Below are 11342 nucleotides of genomic sequence, written 5' to 3' on the forward strand. Positions count from 1 at the left end.
TGGTCCTTGACCTTGAGAATTTTTTAAAACACAGACCAACACAAGGGGTTGCAGTTTACAGGTTCTGAGGTGTCAGGAAAGAACCAAATAGATTGATTGCAACATTGGGATGATTATTTCATTCTGTGGTCAGTCATAACATGCCACCACATCTCACCAAGTCAACCAGGTATTGACCTACCAACATTTGGAAGCATGCAGTAAATGGTACTAAGTAGTGAAAGATGATTCTCAGGCTTAGTAGCTGAACATCAGGACTAAGTACTCTGGCATGGACAATGACTTACTGTCAACAGACAATACACAAATAGCATTGATTGATTATGAACTACACAAGTTCAACATTAACACTACTGCTCTCCCACAGTCGAGACTGACTGACTTAAAGATACTCAAGGTACCTTGTACTGGGCATGGCAGATGGCAAAATTAAAGATGACCACTTTGCTACCAACAACATATTAATACAGATAACAGATGTGGTCACAACTTCTGAAAGCTTCACATCTAGCATCAGATGGAGATTTCAATGTCTTCATAACTGCCTATGCACCTGCTCTTTATGTCAATGCAAAAGATAATATCGCATGGTCATAAAAATATGAGAACTCTTCTCCCTTATTTGAAGTTCACAAAATCATTTCACACCATGAGTAGGTCAGGCCACTATTGGTTAAAAAATAAAATTGGATATCCTCCCAAACTTGGCAGTCTCATTTGATTCTTCCATGCTAAGGTGCATGGCATAATTCAGTTCAGTTCAGGGATCAATGATAGGGTGAAACAAGGCTACAATTCTGCCACTACTGTTGAGCATCTTTTCCACTGACCTATGGTTCCCCAGCCATGTGGAAGGAGTACACCTTCAAACACTACCAGACAAGAAAGTTCTCAACATTTCAAGACTGAGAGCCAAAACAATGTGCAGGAAGCTCTGATCAAAGACCTTTTGAATGCTGTCACATTCTTCCTCACCAGTGAAGAAAAATGTAATTGGGGCACAAGAAGTTGCATCTCTACCTACGACCAGATTCAACACCACAACTCTGGAAGCAGTTTGTAAATTATGCTAGGCTGGATTTACAGGTTCTGTCACAGGGCAAAGAATTGAGCTCATGCATTAGCAAAGCTGTGATGAACTTTGGCCCACTAACAAACTAGCATGTACAACCAAGAAGTTTTATCCTCAGCACATTGCTAGAGAGCAGAAAAGTCTGGACAACCTCCTCTTGCCAAGAAAACCAACTCAATTACCATCTCTCGTATCTATGCATGTACTTGGCATCACATGACAATAAATGTAGCAGACTTTTCAAAGATGTTAAATTGGTGTTAATCAAGCAAAGAGGGTCTCACAGGCTTGTTCATATGACAGGATTCAAGTTGGCCAGCACTCCAAGGATACATTAGATTGTGAGATAGTCCAAGAGATCAGCAGAGTGCCAAAAGGTTTGCTTCAAGAATGTTATCAAGAGAAATCAAAAGCCTCAACAATCATAAGTTGGAAATTCTAGCTGATGAGTGATGAAAATAGGAACACTAGCAATAGGCTGGACTTGCTACTGTGTCGACGTGTGGTTTCAGAAATTCTAAGAGAAGGTGCCATCCCTGTAAACAAAGTGTCAGTTTGGTCTTTCCAGTAACAGTTAGTTCAACCATAAAAAGTACAACAGCAGGCAATTCCATCTGACCTCAACAATTCTTAGACTGTGGGACTGCCATCTCACTGGATTGGGTGCCAACACATGATTGAAGAACACTTCATTTCTTCCTTTAATACTATACTTTAATAACAAATTATTTTTGTTTATTTTTAGAATTCTTCACTACATTTTTCATACTTCCTTTTGTCATCCTCTCCTTCGTTATGTGTTTACTACATGACTATACCTGAAGAGTGACATTTTGTCAAAGCCTAACATCTTGCACTCGTCAAGACACTGAGTTGCTCATTTTGAAAGTGCAGGCTGAAAAGGAATGGTCGGTACCTTGTTCGCTACATTCTGCCAGTCTTTGGGATTTATAGTCTACTGAAATTCATGTACCACACAAGTCATTTGGGAAATAGGCAGAACATCTTTTTGGCTTGATGATAAAACCCCATTTGTGGTGAACATGTGTGTTGCTGCTACAATAGTAGCAACATGATAATAAACTGGCAGCACAATGTCTAACATGAGATTGGTTTTCTAATTCAACAACATTTGCTGAATAATCTTGTGTGCAAAAAGAATTACGCAGATAGGGTAATCAGCCAATCTTGCAGTGTGACCAGTTTGTATGCACTGGAAGCTACATACTTATTCACAGAGATCAGTTTATTCCAGACAGAAAGAACATGTGCATACATGGTTCCAGGTTTAAAATTAAACCACAAAATAGGTGAAAACTGGTTCACTTCTCAGGACAGTGGGCCTGACAAACCAGAGTCAATCTGTAGGTTTTTCTTTACAAGTTAGATAAAATGTAGCAGTTAACTACGAGTCACTGACTGGTGCTTTCTTCATGGCAATGCTCTGTCAGAAACCACTTGCCGACTAATAAGCCCCTTCCTCTTATGCAGTAAAACTATTGTTTTTCCCCATAAGTTAGCATTCTTGCCAAATTGTCCTGATGAGCAAAAGCAAATGTCTTACAGCAGCACAAAGTCTGTGCTACCAAATGACCATCTACAAGTCATTTTCTTCAGTTTAACTTCTACCTTATTCATTCATCTATGGAATGTGCATAATTAGAGTTATAGAGTCCTACAGCATGGAGACAGGCCCTTTGGCCCAAACTGGTCCATGATGACCAAAATGTCCATCCACACCAAACCCATTTCCCTGCACTTGGCCCATATCCTCCTAACCACTTCCTATCCATGTATTTGTCCAAATGCTTTGTAAATGTTGATAACGTACCCACCTCAACCACTTCTGCTGGCAGCTCATTCCATATGGGAGGAGAAAGTGAGGACTGCAGATGCTGGAGATCAGAGCTGAAAATGTGTTGCTGGAAAAGCTCAGCAGGTCAGGCAGCATCCTTTTTCCTGAATAAGGGCTTATGCCCGAAACGTCAATTCTCCTGTTCCTTGGATGCTGCCTGACCTGCTGCACTTTTCCAGCAACACATTTTCAGCTCATTCCTTATACATACCACCCTCTTTGTAAAGAGAGTTGTCCTTCAGGTCCCCTTTTATTCTTTCCCCTCTAACCTTAAACTGATGCCCCATAGTCCTCGATTCCCCAACCCTGGATGAAAACAAAAAGAGTGCATTCACCCTATCCATGCCTCTCATGATCTTACACACCTCTATAAAGGTCCCCACTCAGTCTCCTCTGCTCCAAGAAAAAGCGTCCCAGCTTGTCGAATCTCTCCCTATAACTCAGAGACTACTCAGTCCCAGTCAACAATCTTGCATATTTCTTCTGCATCCTACCTATTAGGCGAGCAAAACTAAACACAATACTCCAATTGTGGCCTCACCAACGTCCTGTATAACTGCAACATGACTTTCAAACTTCTTTACTCAATGCCCTAACTGATGAAAGCCAATGTGTCAAAGCCTTCTTCACTGCCTTGTCTATCTGTTACTCCACTTTCAGAGAACCATGAACCTGAACTCCAAGGTCCCTATGATCTGTACACTCCTTAAGGCCCTACTAATTACCATGAAACGCCTACCTTGATTTGGCTTTGCAAAATACGAGATATCATACTTATCTATATTAAACTCTATTTGTCATTTCTCAGCCCACTTCCCCAGCAGGTCTTGCTACAATTTCTGACAACTTTCCTCACTGTCGAACGATACCACCTATTTTAGTGTCATCAGCAAACTTACTAAACATGCCTTGTACATTTGCATCCAAATCATTGATATAGATAACAAACAGTAATGGGCCCAGCACAGACCCGAGGCATTCCACTAGTCACAGGCCTTCAGTCCAACAAGCATCCTTCCATTAATACTCTGCTTCCTACCATCAAACAAATTTTGTATTTAATTTGCCAACTCACCCTGGATTCCATGTGATCTAACCTTCCAGAGCAGCCTACGATGTGGAATCAAAGGCCTCATGAAATCCATATAGACTACGCCTAATGCCATGCCCTCATCAACCTTCCTGGTCACTTCAAAGAACTAACAAATTTGTCAGGTATGATCTCCCACTCAAAGTCATGCTGATTACTCAGAATCAAACCCTGTCTTTCCAAATGCATGTATATCTTATCTCTCAGAATGCTCAAGTAACTTGCCCACCATTGATGTTAGGCTTACTGGTCTGTAGTTCTCAGGCATTTCTTTGCAACCTTTCTTGAATATTGGCTGTGTTCTGTTTTGTGGGATTACATTTTAGTGGGATACATTTTTTTCTGGACTCTGCTGTTTTAAATCTTTTCCATTGCCATTGAAATTCCTGTCAATTTGTTTATTTCCCCAGAGTTTTGTTCTTGTTGGTTAAAAATCAGCTTAATTTAAAACATATTTCTTCTTTAACTCAGTGCAAAAGATTACAGATACTAAGTTGCACCAGAATGAACTTTGCACTTGGCACTAAGTGATCCTTTGCGATGATGTGGCCAATTTGGAACACACTGCACTAGAAAAGGCAGCACAACCTTAAGGAAATTCAGCTCTAATGAAGAGTCACCTAGATTCGAAATGTCAGCTTGCTCTCTCCCCATGGAAGATGCCTGACCCACTGATCTCCAGCATTTTTTGTTTTCAGTAAAGATTCCAGCATCCACAGAAATTAGGGCAGCACAGTGGCTCAGTGGTTAGCACTGCAGCCTCACAGCACCAGGTTCAATTCCAGCCTTGGGTGACTGCCTGTGTGGAGTTTGCACATTTCCCTGTATCTGCATGGGTTTCCTCCAGGTGCTCCGGTTTCCTCCCACAGTCCAAAGATGTGCAGGTTAAGTGAATTGTCCATGCTCAGTTGCCCATAGTGTTAGGTGCATTAGTCAGAGGGAAATGGGTCTGGGTGGGTTACTCTTTGGAGGGTCGGTGTGGACTTGTTGGGCCGAAGGGCCTATTTCCACACTGTAGGGAATCTAATCTAATCTAATTTGCACCTACTAGGGGAAATTCTCCCCAATCATGTTCAATTATGATCTGTACAACTCAGTGAAGCAAAAACCATCTTTATAACCCAATGCATTGAACCTAAATTAGCTATTTTGTCAATCCTACCTCATTCACTACACTCTTCATATTTCAAGTTTTAATTGCTAAGTACGTACAAGTACCTATGTTCTGTCAATAGCAGTGAAATTACGTAACAACCCACTCAGGAAAACAGGACAAGGCCCTTTTTTCAAATTATCAGAACTTTTCTAACTTCCAGAACCAGGAATCAAAGTAACGTATTCTACAAACATAGATAATTAGGAGCAAAATTAGGCCCTCAAGCTTGCTCAAATTCCATATGCCTATTTAAACCTGATAATCTTTGATTCCCTTGCCTATTAAGGAGCTATCTCTACCTTAAAAATATTGCATGATCCTGCTTCCTCTACGTTTTCATGTGTAGGTGACAGTGTTGAACTGGGGTAGACAAAGCCAGAAGTCACTCGACATCAAGTTATAGTCCAACAAGCTTATTTGAAATTACAAGCTTTTGGAGTGTTACACCTTCACCAGGTGAAGTGGAGGAAAGCACACAGGCACAGAATTTATAGGCAGAGAGATAACTGAAAGATAATTCCAGGTAATTAAGAGTGAAGCTCATGCCTTACATAATATTTAAGGCCTTACCTCAGAAGGTCACTTGTTAATGCACAATTGGCTTCATCCCACCCCAGTAATCATCTTGAGAATTCAGATCTTTATATAAACAAAATTCTTCACAACGTTGGATAAGACACGACATGCCTCATTACCCATAATTTCCCTTGAGAAGGGGCTGTAATTCACCTTTGAAACCACTGCAGGACTATAAGCATGCAAAACTGATTCCTGGAGTGGTGATGCAGAAATAAACCTTAATGGGCATCAAGAACGAACTGGAAAAATTCATCAGGAATCAGGATTCAAGATTACAGATACATCCATGGCAAGCTGTGGACTGGTGAGGCTTGATGGATCAATAATATTCTCTTGCCTCTGTTACGATTTGTGTTAGTTAGACTTTCACAGTTTAATCAATCACATCCTAGTGAACAAGCTAAAATAGCTTTCTGCCAGTGCTATTGCATGGTTTGAGTGGTTATATTAAATTACATATTACATTAGTGCAGTACAAACAGAAACAGTGCAGTGAATATAACCAATAGAAGAAAACTTCAAGTGATATAACAACAGCATCAAAGTAACAGGTTTTACATTTTAAATTGCAAGCAACAAAATATGAAAGTTAATGAAAGTTGCAAGTGTCTTGTTTATAGGACAGCTTTAGTATATTATGTTACAACGTGTTGTTGTTTTGAGGCAAAATATTAAGTACTAATGTTTGCTGCCGTTCAAAATATATTTCAATATCCGGCACATATCAGGAATCAACCGTCGTTCAATGGAAGCGCTCGTTCAAGTCCGGCGATTGCAAATTCAAGTCACACTACAAAGACCATTGTATTAAACCAAGGTCTTTTCTCTGTCTTCTCAAGTAGATGTCGTAAATTTAGTGCTATTACAGTTATTCAGTCCACTGGATTGATGATGGCTTTGTCGAGCAACCCAATTCGTCACCCAAAACAGGTTTTTTATTCTTAAACATCCATTCAATTTCCTTTTGAAATCAACCACCATCCACATTTCAACCCTAGCCAGTTCTAGTTCATTACCACTCACTGTATAAAACTGTTCACTCTTGAGCTGAGAATGGCTCTCCTTATCAGAATCATGTACACACCTCGATGAAATCTCCTTGGCACCAACACAAAGAACCGATTTAACCTGGTAGCTAAAATCTCATCTCTGGAACCAATCTAGTAAATTTCTGCTATGCCCTCCAAAGTACCTTCACATGCTGGCTAAAGTGCAGTGACCAGAACTGAATGCAATACCCCAGTTGTGGTCTAACCAGAGTTTTAAAATGGTCCAGCATTGCACATGCTTTTACACTTGATAGCTCTATATATGAAATTCAAGATCCCACATTAGACTCTCAATCTGTCATGCCAACTTCAAAGCGCATAGACAGCCAAGTCCCTCTGTCTCTTTCAAATTCTTTACGCCATTAAGTTAATATTGCTTTTCCACATCCCTTATATTATGATGAATCATCTTACACTTTTATGTCATGTATCTACCCACTCTGCTCGCCTATAATCATATTGCAGTCAATTGGTATCAGCCTCAATATTTGTCATACCTCCAAGCTTTTAAACTATTCAGCACAACGTAATTTACAGGATTGGTACCAAATCCACAAACATTATCCCTCCACCACTGGCACATAGTAGCAATATATACAATCTAAATGATGCACTGTAACAACTTACAAAGGTTCCTCATACAGCACTTTCTAATTTCTCTCACTATCATTGTGGAGGACAAGGGCAGAGATACAGGAGAACATTACTTGTAAGCTCCCCTCCATTCCACTCATTTTATTTATATATATTTCCATTCCATTGCTATTTGGTCAAAACTATAAAACTCCATCCCTGAAAGCATTATGGGTATACCCACAACACATGGACAACAGAAGACCATCACCTTTTCCAGGGCAATTAGGGATGGGCAATAAATGCTGACCCAGCCAGCCACACCCACATCCCATGAATGAGTTAAAGTAGTCTGGTGTCATGGGTAAATTTTGAAATTACCTTTGTATTTCAATTCCCAAATCATTTATTTAAAATTACAATGTAAGATGTTAAAGAAGTGTCCAAACCACTTTTTATCTCAATCAACATAATCAAATTAGATTATGTACTGTTTGAAATCCTATTGTATTCTAATTGGCTGGTGCAAATTCTTTGACTGCACCAGCTGTAAAAAGTGGCTTGAAATGCCCTAAAGTTGTGAAAAGTATTCTTCCCAATTTCTGCAGATTGCTATACTGTAAGCTTGCAATGCAGTTTGGGCAGGAAAGCTATGCAAATAGTTTTCACATTCATAAATCAACTGTTATAAACAATAAGTGAGAAAAGTTATATGTTGCATTGCGTAAACATTTGCTCACTTGTACTATGTAAACGACAAAAACAATTTGACTGCACAGAATAGCTTCACCTCCCCTCTGGACAAATGGATGCCCTTATGCATGAGAATACAATTCTATGGACAATAGTCCTTTAGTACATCATTCAAATAGTCACTTTGCTAAGTAAAGAACTAAGCAGCAAGTGTGAGTACAAGTATCATAAACAAAGCTGAACCAGTATGCTCTCAGAATCAGAAATGCATCTTCTAGCCGAGACCATTGGGTTTCTGGAGCTTGATAACATGAGTATTAGAATTGAATTTTGAAACATTGCATCTTACGATCTACTTCCTATGATAATAGCTGAAATAATAAACATTGGTTTAATGCTTTGTACATGTTGCATAAAACAGATCCAGCTAGCTAGATTAAACGTTTGTTTACTTCTTAAACAAAAGGCGGTGACAAAGGTAATTATTACCCATGTCCCTGTTTCCTAAGTTACATTCTGTACTCATTTGGTTACATGGCAATCTGCTCCTTCTCACACTATCTTGACTTCATGCATTTTCGTGACCCACACACAATTTTACCAAAAAGTTAGCTAAAGTTAATAAACATCCATACAAATACAGGATAGGAAGCACAAGAGATGTTACTCCTCTTTTGCCACAGCTTTGTTCCTTTAGAATTGATACCAAAAATGCACACATTTAGAAGAGGAGACTTAGCAATACTGAACATATTAAGTACATGATATTGTAAAGAAATCTTCTTCCAATTTTATTCATTGCTATAATGACAACATTTTTTTCAGGTAGAAAAATATTGCAATGGCCTTTTCCCAGGATACTACAGTAGTTGAACGTGACCATAAATATTATAATGCTTATAGCATTGCGTTTTCGTAGTACCCCATTTCCGAAGTACATGGGATATTAAGAAGATGAATAAGCATCTATCCATATTAATAAGAGGTAGTGAAAGACAAGGGAATCTGCTGCATTAAGGGACACTGGGAAACTAATGCAGTTTATTATTGCGCAGATGGGTGATTCAATGCAGTCGGCGGCTTTCTTATACAAATCAAAACAATCCACAGTAAATGTACAATTATACTATTCCTATAAGCCACACAATAAATACAAATTTATGAAATACAGATCTGAGAGCCACTGAAATTAAATCTCTAACCAAACAGAAGGATGAAAAGCAAACACGTGTAGATACATTATCGTTAAAATTGAATTTCCATTGATAAAATTGTTACCACCTCAAAACTACAAACCAGCAAAAATCAGTCGCTTTATCTGCTTTCTTTTACTAAGGCCGTTCTTCATTTCTCGCAACCAAAACGTGGAGGTTCAAAGATTTTCATTGTTAAGATGCTGCTGGATTTATCCATATAGTATTTCGAGAAGAATTACAAAAACATTCACTTCAAATATATAGAAGTGTCCAAAAAAAAATTCCACTAGTTTCAAATTATTATGCATGACCCCTAACACCACACAGGACTAGAGCGGTTAACAATGAAAAGACACCGTATCTTTTTAACGCGTACGAACGCCACAGTAAATAATTATCTTAAGAGATCTTAAAGTCTTTACGATTTGAAAAGAAAATGTACTACGAAGGTTTGCAGTTGAAGTCAAGCTTAAACACAGCCGCAGTATTTAAATGCATTAAAAATAGCATTTGATGATGTATGATTTACACTGAGACAAAACCAACAGTGAAAGGAGGTGGTGTGCTTGTTTACCCACAATAAGAAAATCGTTAGCTTCTGCTTTGCGCTCTATTTTGATCGTCCTTTTAAACTAACAGGTAGAAAATTTTCCAAACTATTATCACCCTCAAATGGCACCGACTACTTTATCAGTGGCAGCGATTGTTAAAAGGTTTGAGGGAGCGACGATGTAAACAGGGCCTCTCTCATTTACCTTGAAGTAGCCTCCCTCATAGAGCGTGTTGGGCGGCCCGAAAATCGCCACTTCCCAATTGTACAGATCAGACTCGTCCACCAGCGTGATCCTGAAACCTTCCACCGGCTCCTCCTGCAAACTCTTCAGCTCCAACATTAAGGCCTTCTGAGAGCTCGTCATCTGCTGCTGAGCCATGGTGGTGGGCGAGGAATGAGAAAACAGAGAAACAAGAACAGGGAGGGAGGGAGAAGAGATAAAATAAACCAAGGGGGAAATAAAAACAAAAATAAAACAGCTGTAGGTGAGTACCAGTCGAAAGACGCTCTGTTCTGTTCAGTAAGTTGTGAGAAGGGAATGGGGAGGGGGTGGGAGAGAGAGAGAGAAAGTCCTTCTTCCTCCTTCACAGAACCAGTCTCTTCAGAAAAAAAATTAAACCAATTCTCCACGCATTAGGGGAAAATAAGCCGAGCACGACAGTTCATGGAGATGAGTATTTTTATGTTTAAAAAAAAAGTTTAGTTCGTTGCTTATTATCCTGGTTTGTCTTTATGATTATTTTCCCTCTCGCTTATGGTTATCAGGGTGGTGCTCTCCTCCTACTGACAGCAATAAAATGGCCCACCACTACCACTCACTGCCACTTCCCCTGCGCCGGCCGCCGGCAACCCCGTCCTGACGTCACCACCGCCTTTTGTGACGCACTCTTCCCCACCCACTGCCATGTGTTGGCCCTGAGAACTGAGGATGCGCAGAATCACCTCTGCCCGAAGGCAAACACAACACTCAATGGTCAGGCCTGACATGCTTTGAAACAAGGTTCTGATGTGTGAGCACCATGCCTCGCACAATCATGTCTTAAAAAGGAAATGATTTAGGAGCATGGGTGTACATGCTGTAAAAAAATTATTTCTAATCATTTGAACTCTTAACATAAAGAAGTAATACAGCATTGTGAATTGTATGGATTAGCAGTAATGTTTTAAAACAATATGACTGACTCACTACCAATGTCATTGATGATTCACTAATTCACGCAAAATATGACTGCGATAATTTCCTTTTTGTCATACTTCCAATATGCAAACTCCTTCGCAAAAGAATGACAAAACATGATATGGGTGCATTTAGGGAGTAGCTCGATAAATAAATGAGGAAGAAAGAAATAGACGACTCACATGATAGAACTGAGATGACTAAAGGTTGACAAAAGTTTTTCTGAGAAGCACAAATAGGCACAATCGAACCAGTTGGGCTTAAAAGCACACTTGTGTTGTGTGTTCTATATTAGACAGTTTACAGATAGGTTTAGTGAAATTGGACACTACCTACAGTAGTTTATTGG

At 39.5% G+C, this 11342-nt stretch overlaps 1 protein-coding gene across 1 annotated transcript in view; it reads right to left on the reverse strand.

Moving 5' to 3' along the window:
* The window catches only part of ube2r2 (ubiquitin-conjugating enzyme E2R 2), a 159251-nt gene extending 148559 nt beyond the window's left edge, over positions 1-10692 (reverse strand). The window contains exon 1 of the mRNA XM_043687701.1: positions 10019-10692. Within this exon, the coding sequence (XP_043543636.1) occupies positions 10019-10195 (177 nt within the window). The 5' untranslated portion in view covers positions 10196-10692. The remainder of the gene's footprint in view (positions 1-10018) is intronic.
* Positions 10693-11342: the final 650 nt, after the last annotated feature.

This window comes from Chiloscyllium plagiosum, chromosome 1, assembly GCF_004010195.1.
Source record: "Chiloscyllium plagiosum isolate BGI_BamShark_2017 chromosome 1, ASM401019v2, whole genome shotgun sequence".
In the NCBI taxonomy this organism is placed as follows: Eukaryota; Metazoa; Chordata; class Chondrichthyes; order Orectolobiformes; family Hemiscylliidae; genus Chiloscyllium; species Chiloscyllium plagiosum.